Raw genomic sequence first — 21,518 nt, forward strand, 5'->3', positions numbered from 1 at the left:
GCCTGGTATCACTAGCAGTCGAGATGGCAGGCATCTTATCTGCATGGCTGTAACTGATCGTGCAGCCACGTCTTGATCCCTGAGTCAACAGATGGGGACGTTTGCAAGACAACAACCATCTGCACGAATAGTTCGACGACGTTTCCAGTAGCATGGACTATCTCCTCGGAGACAATGGCTACTGTTACCTTTGACGTATCACAGGAGCGCCTGCGATGGTGTACTCAACGATGAACCTGGGTGGACGAATGGCAAAACGTCATTTTTTCGGATGAATCCAGGTTCTGTTTACAGCATCATCATGGTGGCATCCGTGTTTGGCGACATTGCGGTGAACGCACATTGGAAGCGTGTATTTGTCATCGCCATACTGGCGTATCACCCGGCGTGATGGTTTGGGGTGCCATTGGTTCCACGTCTCGGTCACCTATTGTTCTCATTGAGGGCAGTTTGAACAGTGGACGTTACATTTCAGTTGTGTTACGACCCGTGGCTCTACCCTTCATTCGATCCCCGCGAAGCCCTACATTTCAGCAGGATAATGCACGACCGCATGTTGCAGGTCCTGAACGGGCCTTACTGGATACAGAAAATGTTCGACTGCTGCCCTGGCCAGCACCAATTGAAGACGTCTGGGCAATGGTGGTCGAGCAACTGGCTCATCACAATACGCCAGTCACTACTCTTGATGAACTGTGGTATCATGTTGAAGCTGCATGGGCAGCTGTACCTGTACACGCCATCCAAGCTCTGTTGACTCAATGCCCAGGCGTATTAAGGCCGTCATTACGTCAAGAGGTGGTTGTTCTGGGTACTGATTTCTCAGGATCTATGCACCCAAATTGCATGTAAATGTAATCACATGTCAGTTCTTGTATAATATATTTGTTCAATGAATAACCGTTTATCATCTGCATTTCTTCGTGGTGTAGCAATTTTAATGGCCAATAGTGTACATATAAACGATTTAGTTGACAATCTGAGCGTCCTATTACATTGTTTGTAGTTGATACTGTCGTTTAGCGTCCGGCAATATCAGCAGAAGATCAAAACCAAGCGTGTGAAAGGGAAAATAACCTGAAAGTGGTTTAATGAAACTTCTTCCAAGCACGCAAGCGTGAACTGGAGAGTAATTGTGTAGGTGTAAATGTTAACAAAAATGAGAACATATCACTGTTTGTAGAGTAAGTTTTCTCCTCTTCGGCCACTAATTTTGCGAAAGAGCATGCTAGGAGAACGTGTTCTTCAGCAAGAACGTGTCCTTCGGGCGGCTACACGAAACATAATCGCGTGCGTGCTTGTGTGTGTGTGTGTGTGTGTGTGTGTGTGTGTGTGTGTGCTCGACGTTTGTTCGAGCAGAGAGAGAGAGAGAGAGAGGAAAGGAAAGGAAAGGAAAGGGTTCCCTTTCAGAGGCCTTCCTGCTGTACTTCATACACTCAGTAAATGGAGCCTCGCAGCTGAGTTACGAGTGGAGGTGTTTGCTTGAGTAAAGCTTCTACACGTTCGCGGACTATTGCGACTAATCTAGATTTCCGCTCTAGACAGCACGAAGGCGTTAAATCCAGGCAGAGGGAAGCCACGGGCGACGGCCTTTTGTGTGGCACGGAGCCTGTAGAGATTACGCTAAATTACGGATACGAATGAGTCCTCTTCACGCACTACTCTCATGCGGTATAACCATTTGTCTTAAAGCCACATTAAATGTCGACAGAAATTACTGGAACTAGGCTACACTAGAAATTGCCTACAACCTTCTCACAAACTTCTTCATCATCACCACCATTATCACCTTCTTTTTCTTCTCCTTTTTAGATTCGTTCATTTAGAGAGCCCGTATAAACTTCATTGCTGGCTTAGTGGTTTTTGCCATTCTGTTCTCTCAGTAAAGGCTACATGAGGGTCATCAGTTTTCTGATAGTTCTCTGTGTCTCACCACGGTAAAACTTATCAGCCAAGATGCCAAGCACACCTCCTCGAAAACACAGTAGTCAACCTTCCGTTTATGAATCGAAGTGTTATGTTCATTTTACTCAGCTATTCTTTCTTGTAGGAAAGAAAAGGAAAATGTTTTCTATACTGATAGACGGCATCTGACGAAGGAGATTAAAAAATATTTCTTCGTTTTATAGAAGTCACTGATTGGGTTTCTTGAAAGACACATTTTATGTGTGAAAACTGGAACAAGAGAACAGAATCATCTGAGATGTGATGCTTCAGAAAGATGCTGAAAACTAAGAGCACATAACAAAGATTCTCCACAAAATCATTGACGAACAGAAGATATGAAAAACGCTGTCTAGAGGAAGAGACAATGGGGTTGGTGTAGAGATAGGTTAACGTTTCTAGTCTTGGGGGAAACTGAAAAAGGCAGATGTTTTATGCAACAAACAATTTAGGGCGTTAAGTGTAAGTATTACTTGGAGGAGGGGGAGATTAGTGTTTAACATCCCGTCAGCAACGAGGACATTAAAAACGGAGCACAAGCCCGGATTAGTGAAGGAAGAGCAAGGAAATCGGCCGTGCCCTTTCACAGGAACCGGCCCAGCATTTGCTGAAGCGATTTAGGGAAATCATGGAAAACCTAAATCAGGATGGCCGGACGCGAGTTTGGCCCGTTGTCCTCTTGAATGCGAGCCCAGTGTGCTAACCACTGCGCCATCTCGTTCGGTAAGTATTACTTGAAGATGAAGAAAATGATAAGTAGAAGAAATCGTGGTAGCCGGCATAAGTCTGCCGCGTCATTTTGAAACAGTCAAAACAGCTAGCAAATCGCCTTTTGCCACTCTTTGAAACAGTATAATCAACTCTAAAAATTGTCGAAGTGTCAATTTTGTAGTTGTTTTGACCGTTTCAAAGTAACGCTGCCAAGCAGCCAGAAAGTTTTATTCGTAGTGTCGTAAACTATATTTACCACTAACTTGAATTACCATTTCTCTATTCCTACTATAATGTGTTTTATTTATACTATTTATTTCTCTGAGTTGATTTCACCCGTTTTCCCTGCATATAGTGCGTCACCGGATGCGGTCGAATATTCTCTTAATATCCTTGTAATTGTGTTTAAAAGTACTTGCCTCTAGCATTGATTCGTGTACATGAAAAATACCAAGCTAGACCATGATAAAGGCTGCGTATTACGCCCTCCTCCGTAACAGGCAGCGCAGCTACTCCAGAGCTGGTAGCCTACTGCCACCAACTTTTTGTTGAAACCGAGCTAATGGTGATGGCATCTTTACATTTATGAATAATGTGTACAAACTGCGAGCACTTATTATGATTACGAATATTGTAGTGGCACGGGCGTGTACAATTGCTCGTTGCCATGATCATACTGGTTCCAGTAATCAGCTAGTGGAGCATTTTGCCATCACGCCTGTCTCGGTACGCGGTCAAAACTGCTTGGTCAATGAGCAAACGATGTTACCGAAACTTGGAACGCTTCGGCGGGATTGTTGCATGTGGAGTAAGTGAGACGTGAGGCTCTGCTCACCAACAGTTCCGACCTGGCGTGTATAAATTCCGATCGTCCAGGTGGCAAGTGCTACGGAATCGACGATGGTGTAAAGGGGGCAGCCGCCCTGAGGCCATCGTTGTTCATTCACGAACTGTCAGCAGACGTCTCCATTCGCCATCCTACAGGACCACATACTTGGTATTCCAGACGCAATGTCGATGTACCGATGGTCGAACTAAGTCCCTCCCCAGATCCCGCTCCACTGGGCGTCCGCCGATGCCAGACGCTACCAGACGGACACGGGTGAGACTTCGCAAGCGGACATCACCACGCCACTGCAGGCCAACGGCGCGCCTTTCTAGTGGCATTGCCCCATCAGACAGCTGCGCCAGCACAAGACAGCTCTGCCCCTTCATTACCGCCCTGGGCCGTTGGTTGTAGCAACTGCTTGTTTCTCCACGGCAATATATTCCACACCAATGACGAATTAGGGTCAGATGTCCAACCCGCTCCTTTCCCAACGCACCTGCAGGAATTGGTCATGAGACTTTTGTAGTAAACCAGTAGCATCCATTCAGAATGTGCTGGCACAATAGCTCTATGCTTAGCTTTCATGAGGGGGGACTTCAGATGTACAAAGAATACATTAAAATAGTCCCGCCACCATCTCCGAACACCTACCATGTATAAATAGTAATGATGTGGCACTCTGAAACAGGACGAACGCCGAGAAGCTTACATCAAGGTCACATAGCTCCAAAGACTTGTATACCTTCTTGGCTTTTTCCAAGATCAGTGTGTAGTATGCCTTGAACCCGAAATACGAGCTGCGACGATAAAGCAATGAGACTGAGTTTCTTTGCAAGATGTGGCAACCCTGCAGGCTTGCGTAGGCACAATATCTTTGACCTTGGTCTATAAGCTGCTTCTGGTCCAAGCGTCACATCGATGCAACTGCTCAGTCGCGAGTTGTCCTGTAATAAGTTAACACGTATTTGTGTCTCTCGTCACGGAAACGGAACTGCATAATATTGCGCAAAGGTATGCCATTTCTTTTTTAATTAAATTGGGTGAAAAAGCGACGACATCTTCAGAAGGCTTTTGGAGAGGATGTTATGTCAAGAGATCAAGTTTTTCGTTGGCTTAAAATGTTTAGTAACGGTAGAATGAATGTTGAAGATTAAGACCGCAGTGGACGACCATCAACCTCACGGACGGATGTCAACATGGCCAGGGTGCGTAAACCCGTACAATCTGATCGAAGATTATCCATGAAAATGAAAATGATCGGAGAAGAACTGAACATCAATCTAGAAACGTTTCGTCTAATAATAACTGAAGATCTTGTATGAGAAAGAACTGTGCAAAAATGGCCCCCAAAAACCTCACACCACAACAGCGAGAAACACGGAAAAATGTCGCAGCCGATCTCTTAGAGCAAACGGAAATCAATCCAAAATTGTTGAGCAGTGTTATCACTGGTGACGAAAGTTGGTTTTTTCAGTGCGATCCAGAGACAAATCGCCAAAGTTCGCAGTGGTGCTCAAAGGGATCACCCTGACCAAATAAAGCTCGCATGTCAAAGTCAAAAGTGAAATGCATGCTTGTGCGATACTTTGATTCCAAGGGAATTTTTCATAAAGAGTAGGTGCCTCCTGGACGGACAGTTAACCAATATTACTACAAAGAAATTTTAGAAAGACTTTGTAAATGAGTTCTTCGTGCCCATGCCAACATTGCTGATAATTGGATTCTGCATCACGATAATGCGCCATCCCATACTGCTCTGTTAGTGTAGCAATTTTTAACCTCAAAACAAATTTCATTACTACCACAGCCTCCTTATTCACCAGATATCGCTCCGTGCGACTTCTTTCTGTTTCCAAGAGTCAAAACGGCGGTATAGGGATACCATTTTCAAGCAACACAAGATGTCCAAAAAGCTATGACGAGGATCTTGGAGGATATTACAGAAGATGAGATCCAGAAATGTTATCATCAGTGGCAGAAACGCTGGAAAAAGTGTTTGCAGTCAGAAGGGAACCACTTTGAAGGAGACAACACTAAACTTGAGGAAAATGGTAAGCAACATTTTTTTTCCACATCAGTCTCATTACTTTATTGACGCACATCGTATGCCGTTGCAAAGATCAAGTGGGTATTTAATCTCAAAATCTATATATATTTCATTACAAAATTGATACGTGTATTTTATCAAGTAACGTACAACTAAGGGAGGCATATCCAGAGAACTTGGATTTATGGACGTTACGGATTCTTCCTTTGACTAAGATAACACTTTTGCTTGCCGTTATGTTTGGAACTTTGCTGTAGTCTTAACTTCTCCGGCGATCGTTCCGTTTCAGGCTGCCACGTCATCACTACTAAAATATGATAAGTGTTTCGGGATGGTGTCGAACCTATTTTAATATATTTTTGGTACATGTGAAGTCCCCCTAATGAAAACAAGAGTCCGAAACGTCAATACGTACCAGAATTTTGGTTATGCCTCCCTTAGCTGTATACCGCGTGATCCCTATAGTATGTGACTGGAAAGCTTCACATGTCATACCAATACACAAAAGAGAAAATAGACCCACATCGCTAACGTCGGTTTGCAGTAGGATTTTGAAACATACGAGATACTGTGTTAGAACATTGTAAGTTACCTCGAAGAAATCGATTTATTGACATACAGTCATGACGGGTTCAGAAAATTTTATTCTTGAGAAACACAACTGGCTCATTATTCTCATAAAGTAATGAGCTATCGACAGGGTATCTCCAACTGGATCCATATCTGTAGATTTCCAGAAGGCTTTTGACACATTCCTAACAAGCAACTTGTAATCCATATTGCGTTCCTATGGAGTGTGTGGAGTATCGTTTCAGTTGTGCTACTGGATTTGTGATTTCCCGTCAGAAAGTGGCAGCTAGTAATAACTGACGGAAAGTCATCGAGTAAAACAGAAGTAATATCTGGCTCTCCACAAGGAAGTGTTATAGGCCTTGTGCTGTTCATGATATACATACAGGATTTAGGAGACAATTTGAGCAACTCAGTTACATTGTTCGCAGATGGTGCTGTCATTTACCGTATTCTGAAGTCATCAGAGATCAAAACCAATTGCAAAATGATATAGACAATATATCTGTATCGCGCAAAAAGTGGAAATTATGAAAAGTGTGAAGTCGTCTACAGGAGTACTAAAAGGAATCCGCTAAATTTCGGTTACAGGGTAAAACACACAAATCCAAAGGCTGTAACTTCAACTAAATACTTAGTGATTAAAATTACGAATAACTTAAATCAGAACGATCATGCAGGTAATGTTGTGGGGAGAGCAAACCAGAGACCGCGATTTATTGGTAGAATGCTTAGAAAATGCAACAGGTCTGCTAAATAGACTGCCTACACTACGCTGGTCCTTTCTTTTGTGAAGTACTGCTGAGTGGTATGGGATCAACATGAGATAGTTAAATGTTGTATGGATCATTTTACATGGTAAATCGTAATGATGCTCAGAGTCATTTTACATTCGAATTGCAAATTAATTTGTGCAATCGGTTTCATTCTGAACATTTCTGAGTGAAAACTAAAACAGATGTGAGTTAGTAATTCCTACCTACCACCTTCTACAAATTACAGTAATAGCCATTCTTTTTCGAGATAGTAGGAGCTGTCGAGGAGAAACTTTCTCGGTTTGTTACGACATTTTACTTTGCTGTGTGTGAGACGTTTCACAGGACTGAGTAAGTGGTCAAAAATTTTTGTTGCAGCATTGTGCTGCCCTTTTGTGCTAAAGACAAGCTTAATGTGGAGAAATGAATTTCATTTTTCCTTCTGGTATTGTAATTATGTACTTCATTTCTCCTTTTGGACTGTAGTGGGTTATTTACAATAAACTTTAAGAGGGAAGAAATATACTGTGAAGCAGTAGTCAGAATGCCCAACTCCTTAAATAGATGCCTACAAGGTGATAGTGGGTGAGCACAACATATTATTCTTACAGCACGTTTTTGCGCAATAAGGGATTTCTTTCTTAAAGATGAGTTACCCCAGAGCATTATTCCACATGACATTGTTGAATGAAAATACGCAATTATATCAAATTACTGGTTTGTCTCTCCTGAAGACTTACAATGATTCTAAGCGCGCATGTGACTGTTTTAGGTGTTCTAAAATGTGTTTTATTTAAGTTGAAGTTCCCATCAATATGGACTCAAAAGATATTTAAAGTTTCCACCCTATTTATTATTTCCTCACCATGTGTTACATGTACCATTGATGTAGTAGCTCATGATGTATAGAACGGAAAATGTGTCTTTGTAAGATTGAGGATAAGACCATTCGCAGAAAACCAGTCAATGATACTTTTAAGAGTTTGGTTTACCATTTCTTCTGTGTCTGTACATATGCCTGGGTTTATTACAATACTAGTGTCATTAGCAAAGAGAATTAATTCTGCTTGTTGTATACTAGGCGGAAAATCGCTCATTATTTGAGGAACTGTAGTGGGCCTAAGACTGAACCTTGGAGAACCCTATTCGTGATTTCTCCCCAGTCGGAATTATGTGGTTGGACTATATTGCTTGAATTACTAAGTACAACTTTCTGCATGCTCTTGGTCAAATGTGACATTACCCATTGGTTGGCTGTACCATCAGTCCCATAAAACGTCAATTTTTTAGGAGCACACTATGATTCACACAGTCAAATGCCTTAGAGAAACCGCAGAAAATGTCAGTCCACCCTATTTTATAATTCAATGCTTCTAACATCTGGTGAATGAACGTGTAAATAACATTCTCAGTAGAGCAAGCCTCCTGAAACCCAAACCGTGATTTGCTAGGGATACAGTTGTTGCTAAGGTGATAAACTATTCTAGAATACATCATCTTCTCAAAAATTTTAGAGTGATATCAGCAGTAAAACAGGTTAGTATTTTGACATTTCTCATATCACGTTTCTTAAATACAGGTTTTATACCAGCATATTTCAGTCTCTCTGGAAAAGCCTTAAGTTAGTGATACATTCATTACTGGGCTTATTCCACTGGCACAGATTGTTAGTATTCAATTGGAAACACCAAAAGAACCAGATGAGCTTTTATTTTTGAAAGAACATGTAATTTTCTTAGTTTCACAAGTTGGTATGACTGAATTATATGAAAGCTACATTTTCTACATTCCGCTGGGATTTGGCTCTTGAATTGTTTGTCCCGATGTTTTCTGCTATTTTAAAGAAATGATTATTAAACGCATTTGCTACCTGTGACTCATCATTTTCACTAAACTAACTTATTAAATTGTAAATAACTTACCTTAGCGAGAGTACAAAATCTCAGATGTCACGCGCGGCGCAGGGCTGCGCGGAAGACGTGGGAAAAGTTCATAGAAGTATCGCTTATTTTTTGTTATCGCGAAACAAGAAAGAGAGTGCCACGGGTATGATATGCGGATTGGCGTGCCAATCTTTAAAATAAAAGCGCTTTTCGTTGCGGCAGGATCTTCTCGTGAAATTTCAGTCACCAACTTTCTCCTCGGAGTGTGAATTTTTTTTTCTTTTTTTTTTTTCGCGCTCATCTACGTAGGAAGGAACGATCATCATAAAATAAGAGAAAACCGAGCTCACACAGAAAGATCAAGTCTTTGGTTTTCCTGCGCGCTGTTCGAGAGTGGATGGAATTGTGAATTGTAGAGTAATAGCATAGATCTATATGAAACTGTTGTAAATAAAGAAATGCTTCCTCTCTCCACTATGTAAGTGACGGGAACTGCCCACACCTACAAATAAGAGAACGCAGCACATTTTCCTACTGTTCACTAAATCAGCCTATCTTGCTGTTAGGAGCTTAGAAAGGGGATGCATGGAGAGAGAGAGAGGAGGGGGCGGTGGGTGTTGTGCGGTGGCTGACGCCGGCCCTGGCTGCCCTGCTGTTGCAGCGTCCTTCTACGGGGCGAGCTACATCGCGGTGCCGCTCCAGGACGCTCGCAGCACCACCGAGCTGGAGATGCGCTTCCGCACGCAGCGCGCCGACGCCATGCTCTTCCTGGCCGCCGGCCGCATCGACTACTGCCTCGTCATCCTCGAGACCGGCAGACTCAAGGTACGGTACGCCGCAGCAGCCGCCGCCTTAGACTGCTTCAGGACGCCACGCCGCCCTCTTTCTGGTGCCAGAGTACCAAGAATTGCGCAAACGTAAACAGATTCAGTTAAGGCGACCACGCTCTGCCTATCTAAACCATGTTAATTTAGGCAAGTATTTGATCCATTTCTGAAAAAAACTATTTGATGCAGGACCTTAATATTTTACTGTATGTTACATGATGCTACTAGAGTCAACTGTACTAAAATCAACTTTATCCATTTCATAGTTTTTAAGAAATACTTTTTTAAATTTATTAACAAAAAATATTAAGTTTTTTCTGCAGAAAATATTTCTGTGAACTTCCCAATGGGGGAATATTAATGAATGTAGTACCAGAAGTGGCTTTTTATGTTATACAGAGTCTCTTAAAATTTCATTCACTTAGCTAAGTTTCTGATATATAGGGGAATGTTGTTGTTGTGGTCTTCAGTCCTGAGACTGGTTTGATGCAGCTCTCCATGCTGCTCTATCCTGTGCAAGCTTCTTCATCCCCCAGTACCTACTGCAGCCTGCATCCTTCTGAATCTGCTTAGTGTATTCATCTCTTGGTCTCCCTCTACGATTTTTAACCTCCACGCTGCCCTCCAGTACTAAATTGGTGATCCCTTGATGCCTCAGAACGTGTCCTATCAGTCGATCCCTTCTTCTAGTCAAGTTGTGCGACAAACTCCTCTTCTTCCCAATTCTATTCAATACCTCATCATTAGTTATGTGATCTACCCATCTAATCTTCAGCATTCTTCTGTAGCACCACATTTCGAAAGCTTCTATTCTCTTCTTGTCTAAACTATTTATCGTCCATGTTTCATTTTCATACATGGCTACACTCCATACAAATCCTTTCAGAAACGACTTCCTGACACTTAAATCTATCTCGATGTTAACAAATTTCTCTTCTTCAGAAACGCTTTCCTTGCCATTGCCAGTCTACATTTTATATCTTCGACCATCATCAGTTATTTTGCTCCCCAAATAGCAAAACTCCTTAATTCAACTACATTCCATTATCCTCGTTTTGCTTTTGTTGATGTTCATCTTATACCCTCCTTTCAAGACACTGTCCGTTCCGTTCAACTGCTCTTCCAAGTCGTTTGCTGTCTCTGACAGAATTACAATGTCATCGGCGAACCTCAAAGTTTTTATTTCTTCTCCATGGATCTTAATACCTACTCCGCACTTTTCTTTTGTTTCCTTTACTGCTTGCTCAATATACAGATTGAATAGCATCGGGGAGAGGCTATAATCCTGTCGCACTCCCTTCCAACCACTGCTTCCCTTTCATGCCCCTCGACTCTTATAACTGCCATCTGGTTTCTGTACAAATTGTAAGTAGCCTTTCGCTCCCTGTATTTTACCCTTCCCACCTTCAGAATTTGTAAGATAAAGGGGCATATGTATTGAAAATTTTAGTTTGCGGGAAATTAACTTTAAAGAAAAAACTTTTGAAATTTGTTACTTACATTTAATTACAACTGTCCTGCTGCATATGATGGCCCTTCTTTGGCTTCTAGCAGGTGTTCTAGCTTCTTTTTCATCTTCCTGGAAGTTTGTCTTGCTTTCTTGGCCGTATTAGACGCCGACCTGTCTTCATCGGCTATCCTCATTTTTTCGCACCAGGGTTAATTCCCAGATATTTTAGTACCCAACACTTGCCAATATTACCGCAATTGAATGTAATAACAGCATCATGATCTCCCAGTTTCATTGTATGCATGCCTACAAATACAGTTTTAGGAAGCCGGTTCCAAATTATGCTGTTGAAACATTCGTTTGGGTTCTGTGTCTGCCCATACAGACATTTCCTTAGAAGGTCAGGATGAGCCAAGTCTCTGAAAATAGGCTTAACTGCTGTAATAACTGCAGCAGGAAGAGAATGCTAGTGAGAATAAGATTCTCCAGTTGCCTGAGTCCTATTGTATTTGCACCACGAATTTTCTCCTGATGGACACAATCCAGGACATGGCTTATCATCAGTAGAGGACTTATGGAAGAATAAGGCCCAGACATCTCTCTCCACTGCCTCCAGATTTTCTTTATTTCTCCTAATTGCCTGCCCATAGTATACCCGTAAGTTTTCTGTAACAACTACTCGCAGTCCCACTTGAACAAAACTAACCGCATGTTTGAAGACGTGTTGTTTACAAACAGCAGAAAGAAAAGAATACGGACCGTTGCAGTCCAAGGTTAGCCAACACACTCGGGAGTAAAAAAAATCTCTAACGTGCAATGTAGAGGATATAAAGATCTAAAATATATGCCGAAAAGTGGGTGACAGTAAAGTGAGCGTCGCACATAAACACACGTGGTAGGAAAATGGTCTTTAAATGCTAGAAAAAAAATTTTCAGCAAAACTTTTCAGAGTACTTAAATAAAACCTTAATCTATCGAAATATGATGAAAACGGAAAATCGACTTTTTTCGACCTGGACGACGGTGTGGTCCCCTTACGTTACTTTGCCTGTGAGGTTGAAGATCATCAGTGCTGATCGTTCGACTGTTTATTTATTGGTTGGTTGTTGGTAATTACCGAATGTGAAGGAAACTACTCTTCGTGCACTGACGCATTCTAGCCTACAGCTCAGTGCCAATATACATGAGGATATTTAACAGTTTAATTCGTGAAAGGTGACTCATCGCTACCAATTTCCTATAGTTTCCATAAAAATGTAATATTGTGAGGACGGACAGACGCTCAGAACTTCGAGGAAAGTATATATCTTCTGCGAATCGATGCACAGGTTGTCCATGACTGAAGTTCCAGTTTAAAAACGCCCAGAATGTGAACAGAATATTGATGACGCGGGGTGAAACGTCGAAAGGGCGAAAACAACGAAAATTTCACCAACAGATGGCGCTCTAAGCATCAGAATGTTCACATCAAAAGACGTGCGACATACACCTGCCTCTCAGTCTGCGTCCGAGATGCACAAAATGACTGTCTCCATGAACGACCTCTCGCTTTTACAAGAAAGATGGCTGTGCACCAGTAGCTCTGCAGAAATTCTGAACACTGAAGGGTATGAAAAAAAAGCATTGGTCCGATGTCTGCTAAGGGTCTGGAGAAAATGATTACAAAATTCGAAAAGACAGGTTCTTTCGAAGTTCATTGTGGCAGAGGAAGGGAAGATGTTAATCTGACATTTGTCAAAGATGTGGCCACAACATTGGAGGTGGGATTTACAAACGCACATTGCATAAAATCCTACAAAACATAAGAGTATTGCTTTCCATAAAATCACCCACGTCAGGAGTTGCTTCCTGCTGACGTGTACGGCAAACCAAACGCTCGCCGTGGAATTTCTTGCTAGCATAGAGGTGGAAAATGAAAGGCCATGGAATATTCTGTGAACAAACGAGTCCCACTACCTTCTCCAACGACATGTCAATAAGCAGACTTGCAGGTTATGACAAAAGAAAAATCCGCAAGTGGCCGCGCGGCTTGAGGCGCCATGTCACGGACTGCGCGGCCCCTCCCGCCGGAGGTTTGGGTCCTCCCTCGGGCATGGGTGAGTGTGTTGTCCTTAGCATAAGTTAAAGTCGTCCCAAAGTCAAGGGACCGATGACCTAAGCAATTAGGTCCCATAGGAATTCATACACATTTGAAGTATTTTTTTTTTCTCCAAGGGTGACTGTATGATGCTGATTGAGAGCATCACTTATCGGTGATATGGTATGTTCGGTAGGCTGTGATGTCACGATCAACGAAGCTTTCCAGTCCGGATACATTGGGTACGCCTGTACCACCACGTACAACAGCGACTGTTAACCATCCGTTACCATGAGTAAACGAATCATTGATGTCGATGCTGAAGTTCAGTCTGCAACCACAAAAGACTGCAGGTCCATCCAATAGAGAGTGTGCAGCGACAGATTTGATGGTATTCTTTTTCTTGTCGGCAGCAGATGTGGTCATTTCCACGTCTTCAATTGTTTTGTATATTGTCTGTCTTGCACGGCAGAACAAAAAATACCATCTACCACACAATTATTGAAAGTAGCACAACATATGGTGCAGAGTTGTGGGAACTAACTCAGAGGCAGAAAGATCACCTGCTGGCTGTCGAGATGGATTTCTGGAGATGGAGTTGTGGATACTCCAGACTTGACCATATTAGAAATGATAAGATCAGAGAGGTTATGAATGTCAAAAGCACAATCCTAGACTTCATAGAAAGGAAGCGCCTACTCTGGTATGGTCACTTACAGCGTATGCCAGACACAAGATGGCCAAAACGGGTTGGCAATGGACTCCACATCAAAGAAGAAAGCGCGGTAGACCTGCGAGATGCTGGAATGACGACGTCAACGAAGCAATGGCGGCGAGAGGTCTTGATAAAGGAGACTGGAATGACCGTGAACGATGGAGATTGGGGTGCGAAAGGCGGCGGCAGCCGTAGAAACCACGCTCATATATATATATATATATATATATATATATATATATATATATATATATATATTTTCTGCTGCCTCAGTAATATGCTGTTCAAATTTGTTCTCTTTCTACAGCGTTTATAAAGTGGAACTTTAAATATGAACATCCTGTACTGCACTTCCTCCACAAATATCATCCAACAAAGAGTATGAGGAAACTGCAGTCACAAGCGAGAAGACACTTCAGCTTACTGACCCATTGAACTTCGTACAAGATGACAATGTAAGTTATCAGTATTTTAAATTTGCGCTCTAAATATCTTGTCGAAGTATGGGTCGATTCTGCTTGTTGATCAGAGAATTTGACCGCTTCTGTATTACGGTAGTTAGCGCGGCTAGCTTATGAAATGAAAATACTGGAATCGACTGTAGTTGTAAGTTCTGTAACAGGGTTCTCTATACCTCAAACGTCAAATGATAAGCTACTTGGATATGTAAACAACATAAACGATAAACGCAGATCGCCAAATTGAAATCTACAAGCCTACACCAGCCTTGTACCCGTATAACATACATTCACTCACCAATAAAAGAAATAAAAATACTGCATACTTGCTTAAGAAACGAACGGTGTGTTAGTTCGCAAAATGGTTCAAATAGCTCTGAGCACTATGGAACGGAGCCTCTATGGTTAACATTTTCATACGATGGCTCCAATATAAGTCACTGCGAAAAGTTTGCCTTTTTCTCTATGATAATGCCACAAAAGTGTTATGATCACTAACATGCCACCACACGAGAGTACTTTAGCACCCTCTTCTGCAGAGGCAGGTTGAAGCACCCCATTGTTCGTTGTAATATATCAGTTAGAGTATGGAAATTCTAACTTTATTTCGTTGCATTTTTCAATTCGTCGTGCTTGGCCTGTGTTTGTAGGCACATCCCCAAGGAATCTTACATGCGAAATCAAACTACAAGCGAACAATTCTGGTTAACTTAAAGGACAGTTAATACACTGAAATGCGAAATATGACCTGATTACCATTAATAAGCATTTATCAGTCATTGTCTGTTACGGAGATGCTGTCGATTCTGTCAAAAGCCAGATGTAGTGGCCTCGTGAAAAATACTGTAACGCCGCTGCTATAAAATTTCGTTCCACCCCTTGCGTACCTGCCATGACTGATGTTAGGGGATTCCAAAATCAACTCGAAACATTATAGTGAAATTTTCTCATAACAGTACTTACTGAAATACAGAAAAGGAAGGGTATGGTTTGTACCCAGATTTAAACTAGTTGACTGCTAACGGGAGGGATAGTTCCCGCCAACAATACAGCAATGGGAAACTAACACTGTCGGCTCTTACTACGTTGCCACTTCCAATGGGCAGTTGTTCCTGCCCGATCTCGGTTGAAATGTTGCAGTAAGTATTCGTATAACGTTTGATCTTGCGTGCCCTTTAATGTGTGATGAAAGTAAGCTAAGGAAGGGCACAGCTGAGGCACTGTAGACTCTAGAGGCTAAGTCAATTTCAGAAATTTTACCGCATTTTTGAAGGACATAGACTCTTAAAGCTTTATACTTTTTACGAGTTTCATGGTGACAAAAAAAGCCATCTTCCGTAGCTTATGCATAATAAAATAAATACTGTACCAAACTGCAGGAAGCCCCGTTGTCGAGCCGGAATTTTAGTAATCAATGGAAAATCTGCTTGAGTGATTTCAGTAGTTTTCGAGACATAACGTTATAAGTTTGAAACAACTTCTCGTACGCGAAATTTTACACCTTTCAAGAACATTAAAGTAACTCTGGTCCTTGTTCAAATGGCTCTGAGCACTATGGGACTTAACATCTGAGGTCATCAGCCCCCTACAACTTAGAACTACTTAAACCTAACTAACCTAAGGACATCACACAGAGCCATGCCCGAGGCAGGATTCGAACCTGTGACCGTAGTGGTCGCGCGGTTCCAGATTGCAGCGCCTAGAACCTGTCGGCCACAACGGCCCGCTCTGGTCCTTGTTGAAACTAAGAGTAGCTTTCTAATACGCTTAGAGGCAAATTAGATATCTACATCGCACGTAAATTTCAGATTGTCTTCTGATTTTTGCAGGAGACGGAGACATTAAAGCGATTTTACATGACGTGGAGAGCAGGTACTACGGCGGTTGCCAGCAGACAAACATTTGTCATAACAACGTCGCAAGCTAGGATACCAGATTTCATGTCCCAAGTAATTTAAATCACACTGTATTGATTAAGAGACAGGATTCAAATTAGGGTATGGTGATTTAGGCTTAGTGCGTATTCCCCAATTTTCTATAAGGTTAAATCGCGGATAATTTATTTACAAAATATGACCAAAGTTCCGTAATCAATGCTTGCGCTCTCTCTGTAGTGACGTGTCTGTTACTTTCTATTTAGACTAGTTTTTAGATACAGTTTTCCTTCCTTAGATACCTAGTGAGGAAGCCCTCAGTGGTCAAGAACATGTCATATAGAAAGAACAAATTATAAAAATTATACAAGTTTAACGTCATGTCAGCAAAGAAGAAATCATGGTAACGGAATGTTCTCACAGTTTCTTAATTGTACTTCTGTGCACGAAAGTTGTTTGTGGTGTTCAACTTTAAAAGAAAGATACGTACACGCATCGCGAGTACATTCGACGGTACTTAGGTGTACACAGCTGAGCAAATAGTTTCTTACATTAGTCATGGTGTACAGGGTTCGGATAAACCTGTAAGGGTACATACAGGGTGTTTCAAAAATGACCGGTATATTTTGAAACGGCAATAAAAACTAAACGAGCAGCGATAGAAATACACCGTTTGTTGCAATATGCTTGGGACAACAGTACATTTTCAGGCAGACAAACTTTCGAAATTACAGTAGTTACAACTTTCAACAACAGATGGCGCTGCGGTCTGGGAAACTCTATAGTACGATATTTTCCACATATCCACCATGCGTAGCAATAATATGGCGTAGTCTCTGAATGAAATTACCCGAAACCTTTGACAACGTGTCTGGCGGAATGGCTTCACATGCAGATGAGATGTACTGCTTCAGCTGTTCAATTGTTTCTGGATTCTGGCGGTACACCTGGTCTTTCAAGTGTCCCCACAGAAAGAAATCACAGGGGTTCATGTCTGGCGAATAGGGAGGCCAATCCATGCCGCCTCCTGTTTGTTTCGGATAGCCCAAAGCAATCACACGATCATCGAAATATTCATTCAGGAAATTAAAGACGTCGGCCGTGCGATGTGGCCGGGCACCATCTTGCATAAACCACGAGGTGTTCGCAGTGTCGTCTAAGGCAGTTTGTACCGCCACAAATTCACGAAGAATGTCCAGATAGCGTGATGCAGTAATCGTTTCGGATCTGAAAAATGGGCCAATGATTCCTTTGGAAGAAATGGCGGCCCAGACCAGTACTTTTTGAGGATGCAGGGACGATGGGACTGCAACATGGGGCTTTTCGGTTCCCCATATGCGCCAGTTCTGTTCATTGACGAAGCCGTCGAGGTAAAAATAAGCTTCGTCAGTAAACCAAATGCTGCCCACATGCATATCGCCGTCATCAATCCTGTGCACTATATCGTTAGCGAATGGTCTCGTGCAGCAATGGTAGCGGCGCTGAGGGGATGCCGCGTTTGAATTTTGTATGGATAGAGGTGTAAACTCTGGCGCATGAGACGATACGTGGACGTTGGCGTCATTTGGACCGCAGCTGCAACACGGCGAACGGAAATCCGAGGCCGCTGTTCGATCACCTGCTGCACTAGCTGCGCGTTGCCCTCTGTGGTTGCCGTACGCGGTCGCCCTACCTTTCCAGCACGTTCATCCGTCACGTTCCCAGTCCGTTGAAATTTTTCAAACAGATCCTTTATTGTATCGCTTTTCGGTCCTTTGGTTACATTAAACCTCCGTTGAAAACTTCGTCTTGTTGCAACAACACTGTGTTCTAGGCGGTGGAATTCCAACACCAGAAAAATCCTCTGTTCTAAGGAATAAACCATGTTGTCTACAGCACACTTGCACGTTGTGAACAGCACACGCTTACAGCAGAAAGACGACGTACAGAATGGCGCACCCACAGACTGCGTTGTCTTCTATGTCTTTCACATCACTTGCAGCGCCATCTGTTGTTCAAAATTGTAACTACTGTAATTTCGAAAGTTTGTCCGCCTGAAAATGTACTGTTGTCCCAAGCTTATTGCAACAAACGGTGTATTTCTATCGCTGCTCGTTTAGTTTTTATTGCCGTTTCAAATATACCGGTCATTTTTGAAACACCCTGTATGTACTCTTATGTACATAGACGATAGGAGCATGGTAAACGTTTCAGTAGCTGGATCTTTTTTGCCCTATTTAGTAACTCCATAATTGTATAGATTTCACATTAGAACGTACTGTTATACAAAGTGTTTGGGTATTGCTGAAATTACAACAAAGGAGATGCTGGACTACCGGCAGACCAAGTTGTGTAGGTAGCACAGTCATTCATTAACATAACTCACTTCAGAAACCGTGCCATTTGATGTGTATGGGTTTGTAAAGTAAAACGTTTTCCCTCCTGCTGAATTATAAATTCCTTTGACCGCATCACGTTTTGTTAGATTCGCTTTGATTACGACTGTCACTTTTCCTCACAAAAAGGGGTGACAAGAGAATCGAGGCGTGAATGTCAGCACCTCTTTAACAGTGCTCTGGTCTTTTAAATATTATAATTGCATATATGTGCATGCCGGCTGCTCAAAAGCTAAAGGGCGTTTCGCGATGTACATGATGCCACATATTACATCTAGCTGTCTGCTGGCTCGTTATTAAAGCTCCTCTTTGATTTTTTTTCTCCTCTGTCTCTGTCTCTCTCTTTCTCCCTCAATCACACTCACTTTTGGCTTTTGACTTTTACAATATACTCATGTTCTGTGAAAAAGTACTTCAAGCAGATTGCATTTCTACTGACAAAAACATAGTTATACTTACTATGCAAAAATTGAAACTATTTACACAACCGCACCCTAGTTGTAAGCACCGACACCAAATAAAGACAACTCAGATCCGTTAGCCTCAGGCGACGAAGTTTAGCTACTGGGAAAATATTTCGTGTTTAGAAATACTCGTACATGTGTCTTGGTAGCTCCAAAAGTGAAAGCGGACTGCATTTCCACGGCTTCGTAGCTCGATCAGTGTTCAAACCTGGGACATTTTTTGCCACTTAACGCGACTTTAACCACGTCTTTAACCAGTAGCAGTTCTGTAGGAGAATTATCAAGCTGTGTTGTAGGTCAGATTATACTTTAAAGACTGGCAAGGTAGGTTGGTTAACTAATTACGTGGAATCTAAGAACATTTCACTGTCAGTTGGACCACGTACCTCTCGAATGTTAAAACCAACTTTTCTGTTGATACTAACCTGAAGACTTTTACGAACGTTTGTACTCAGTAGGCATTCTCGTAACTCTATAACACACCAAACGTTAGTGAACAAATGCTTCGGTCATAATATTTAAAGACTTCTTCAAAAGAAAACGAAGTTAGTTGCTCTAGTTGGTGCAAGGGGAATAAGAAGGCAAACGTAAAATTTTTATGTTCATTCGGTGTTGTGGTCATTAAATACACAACGCTAAAATCGAAACTGATCTCTGCCGAGGCGTTGTGCAGGTAACATCATATCATTCGACTAATGTATTGAGACAAAGTGTGCAGAACTAAAATCAGTATGGTCGTATGTGAATTTAAACCTATAGCGTGCACTTATAGTGTCCTAACTGTTCTTGCCAGAAACGTTCAGAGTGTGCGAACAACAAATTCCACATTTTTTCGACCAAAACTCTCCGAGAAAACAATACATTGAATTATTTATTGACTGTTCCTCGTATTTCGCATCTTTTTTCGCTTTCATTCTTTGCAGGTGCCATATGCCCACCCCCAGTATATGAATAGAATGATTTGTTGATATCCATTAAAAGATACAATTTTAAATATTGGATCTGAAGCTGAGGTCAGTTTTGTTTGGCTGACACAGGAAAATGCTTCTAGCATGTCATGAGCAGTTAAAGTATACTATAAAAAATTGCAAGTGACAATAGAAGTTGTTATACTGTATGTTATTTTAGCTTGTGAACATAATAGGAATTGAAAATGGTTTCATAGAGTGATTTTTTATTTGAAGGAAAAACCAAACGACGTCTACATAATGGTGAATAGAAATGAAAAATGATGTACCATATTTATGAAAACCAGTATTTATGAAGCTTGAAAGATCATAATTCAAAAGCACTCACCTTTACGCGTGAACATGCGGAGCACAGAAATCCGTATTGCATGTAAACCATTTCAAACGTTCTTCCATCCAAACTCCTCACGGCATTTTCAAGACAGTCTGAAGGTAACAACATAAAACACATTCATATATAAGTCAACAATAATTTCATGGTAGCTTAAACAGTAACCACGGCCTCTTCATATAAGGTGGTCATCAGCAACAGTACTCCGGAAAAACAGAAATCGGCATATGCTTCATATGAAAACTGGTATTCACAGTAGCAGGAATTCCTATGGCCATTTTATTGTAAATCCTAAGGCACAAGTTGGAAGAACGTAGAACTAACTCATTCATGCATAAAATGATCACTTTATAAGGTTTCCTTTGCGCTGCTTCGTCTAAAGGAACCACGTGGATCACAAAATGAATGGAAAGTGTCATTTGTGTACTAATCGAAAGAGATCAGTATCTTTGGAAACAGTAATTTCTCCGGCAGCGATTTTTTGAGAACTGAATGTGAGTTTTACTCGAGCCTCTTTCGACGTCGGCATATATGCATGTGCCTCTTGCGGCCAAAGGTGGTCTGCGAAGGTCGTTCCTATACCAGGTGTAGAAGTATGAAACTAAAGTTCCCCTACAGATGGTTCTAGCCGTCAGTGAGACTGCGTCTGCAGGTACATCTGCTTGCTTTAACTGCTGACGAAGAATGTCAACATACTGTAACCCAAGTTCCATACATTGGTATCTGTTTCAAACCAGTAAACATGTCGAGTTTTCTGCCTACCAACTACGACTTGCGGACAGCGTTGGTTTTCTGCTATCAGTTGAAGAAAACGCCTGCAGAATCGTTTAGAATGGTTGTCGAAGCATTCGGCGAACATGCTCTTGGGAAAACACAGTGTTTTGAGTGGTTCAAAAAATTTAAACTTGGGATTTTGACGTGAGAACCGTGAGAAACGACGAGCGCGGGAAACCACCGAAAAAAATTGTAAGTCAACGAATTTCAAGCGTTATTGAATGATGATATCATCAAATTCTACAGGAACTAGCGGAACAATTGAATGCGACGCAAAGGCCGTTTCTAGTCGGTTGAAAGCTATAGAAAAGGTACAGAAAGTGGGAAAATGGATTCCGCATGAACTAAATCAAAGACAGCAAGCAGTTAGAAAGACCACTTCTGAAATATGCTGCTCGCCAGACTCAAAAGAAAGTTGTTTCTCCATCGAATAGTGACAGATGATCAAAAATGGATATATTTTGAC

General features: G+C 41.8%; 1 protein-coding gene across 1 annotated transcript in view; it reads left to right on the plus strand.

Moving 5' to 3' along the window:
* The first annotated feature begins 9,324 nt into the window (after positions 1 to 9,324).
* The window catches only part of LOC124796073 (chondroitin sulfate proteoglycan 4), a 543,527-nt gene continuing 531,333 nt past the window's right edge, over positions 9,325 to 21,518 (plus strand). The window contains exon 1 of the mRNA XM_047260159.1: positions 9,325 to 9,564. Within this exon, the coding sequence (XP_047116115.1) occupies positions 9,325 to 9,564 (240 nt within the window). The remainder of the gene's footprint in view (positions 9,565 to 21,518) is intronic.

The sequence above is a fragment of the Schistocerca piceifrons genome, chromosome 4 (assembly GCF_021461385.2).
Source record: "Schistocerca piceifrons isolate TAMUIC-IGC-003096 chromosome 4, iqSchPice1.1, whole genome shotgun sequence".
Lineage (NCBI taxonomy): Eukaryota > Metazoa > Arthropoda > Insecta > Orthoptera > Acrididae > Schistocerca > Schistocerca piceifrons.